At 33.2% G+C, this 1979-nt stretch overlaps 1 protein-coding gene across 1 annotated transcript in view; it reads left to right on the plus strand.

Annotated features, from left to right (window-relative positions):
* The window catches only part of MSR1 (macrophage scavenger receptor 1), a 73420-nt gene extending 71996 nt beyond the window's left edge, over positions 1-1424 (plus strand). The window contains exon 5 of the mRNA XM_012640945.1: positions 1312-1424. Within this exon, the coding sequence (XP_012496399.1) occupies positions 1312-1424 (113 nt within the window). The remainder of the gene's footprint in view (positions 1-1311) is intronic.
* The last annotated feature ends 555 nt before the right edge of the window (positions 1425-1979 follow it).

The raw sequence follows: 1979 nt of genomic DNA on the forward strand, positions 1-1979 counted from the left end.
AAAAGATTGCTTCTCCAGAATCTTAGAATGTTAAAGGCAGATGAAATCTTGGAACTATTTTAGCCCCGTCCTTTTATTCTACATATGATAAAATTGCAAGAAACTAAGTGGTTTCTCCAGAATCACAAAACCAGAATCTGAACTATAGTTGACATTTACCTATTCTCCATTCTGATTCCCATGGCATTTTCAACTTTAATCCAAAAACTCAATGTTTTTCTCAAAGGAGACACTGTTCACAAAATAAAAATCTTAAAAGTGATACTGATTCATGTCACCCAGCCATGACTAGGTATAATTAAAATACATTAAGATACTTTTAACCATTAGTGACTTTTGCTTACCCTCTTATCTAGTCAACAGCTAATCTCAAATCTTATCACTGTAAATTTGGGTAATATATAGAAACTGATTACTTTTTTTTCCATAAAAGTATTGGTAAATATTAAAGATACTCAAATTCCCCAAAGAAATATCAATATCTGTCTTTTTTATAAAGAGGTTAAGAGAAAATAGTATGCTCTGTGAAGTATACTCTCAAGCATCATAAACTGAGATCATAAAACTCAGAAGCCATGGACAATACCCTTATTGTTGTCTACTCTTAGAAACACAAAATCGATCAATTTTTCCTCCCTATAGCCCTTCAATTATAAAGGAAATCATAGGTGTATGGATGCATAGGAAAATAGGAAAGTGAGAGAGAGAAATAGAGAGAAGATGAGAGATGAAAAGCCTGTCTAAGATAAACATATCTATTTTTCATAGCCTTCTACTGAGTGCAAAGAATAGTTCAGAGGCAAAAAAAATCCAAAACCAACAATGACAGCAGCAACAACAAAAATCATTGAGTAACAGTTATTAGCTAAAGAAATAAAAACAAATTAGTTTTTTATCTTTTAAGTTCACACGAGGATAAAATTTTATGAATTTTATGCTATCTTTGCATTAATTTTTTAATGCAGAAAACAATTTGGAATGAGATAGGAAATATGTATTAAATAAATTTTTCCCTTAGGCTCAATAGTTCTGAATATATTAATATATGAAGCGAAACAACAAATCTTTGGAAATTATTTCTATAACTCTATTTGGGCATCTATGTAGCCAACGAATATCACTAAGTTTTAAGTGGCATCATGTTCTGTTGCTTGGCTCTATTCTCTGTCATTTCGAGAAAGTCATATACCCTTTCTGAGTCTCAGTTAATTTATCCATAAAATGGAGATAACTGCCATTATTTTTCAAGGTTATTATAATAAGTAAATGTAAAGTTAGACGTGAAAACTTAGCATACTGTCTTATACCCAGGAACTCAAAACACGTTCACTGTGTCTGAATCTTTTTCACGTACCAAAAGACAGAGTTACCGACAGGTACCAGATATTTGTCACATCTTTGTGTCCTCGGTGAAAAAGAACTAGAATAAGAATTCAAGGTTCTAGATGCAAGGATCCGTTGTGTCACTAATTGCATATGTGACCTCAATTACTTCATCTACCTAGAACATAAGCCCTCACTAAGAGGTCTGTCCAAGAGAGAAGGATTTTGGTTTTGTTCATGCATTAGGCATCCAAGGCAGGTTGGCTGGATGACTGACTCAAACCATGCAAGGCATTGCAGTAAGTCATTGATTTAAGGTACTGGCTCAGAGCAGACACAAGAAGGGAATGCTCTGTAACTTACCATAGTTCCTTATTCTCTTGGATTTTCAGTTTCCTCAACAGTAAATGGCACAATGATGGCACTTCACATTTTAAGGTTGTTTGAGGATTCAGTGGGATAATATATCAAAAGTACTTTGAATGTTTCCTGCCTCATAATAAATTCTTAAATGAGTGAGTTTAAAATTTTCATTATTATTACCACAGCCTTGGTATTCTAACATGCATGAATTCCTTTCCTGTGGTTTTTAAAAATGTGTGCCCACTTGTCAACACATTAATCGACTACATAATTTCTTTTTCTTATCCTGCCCC

Source organism: Propithecus coquereli, unplaced genomic scaffold (genome assembly GCF_000956105.1).
Source record: "Propithecus coquereli isolate 6110/MARCELLA unplaced genomic scaffold, Pcoq_1.0 Scaffold159, whole genome shotgun sequence".
NCBI lineage: Eukaryota > Metazoa > Chordata > Mammalia > Primates > Indriidae > Propithecus > Propithecus coquereli.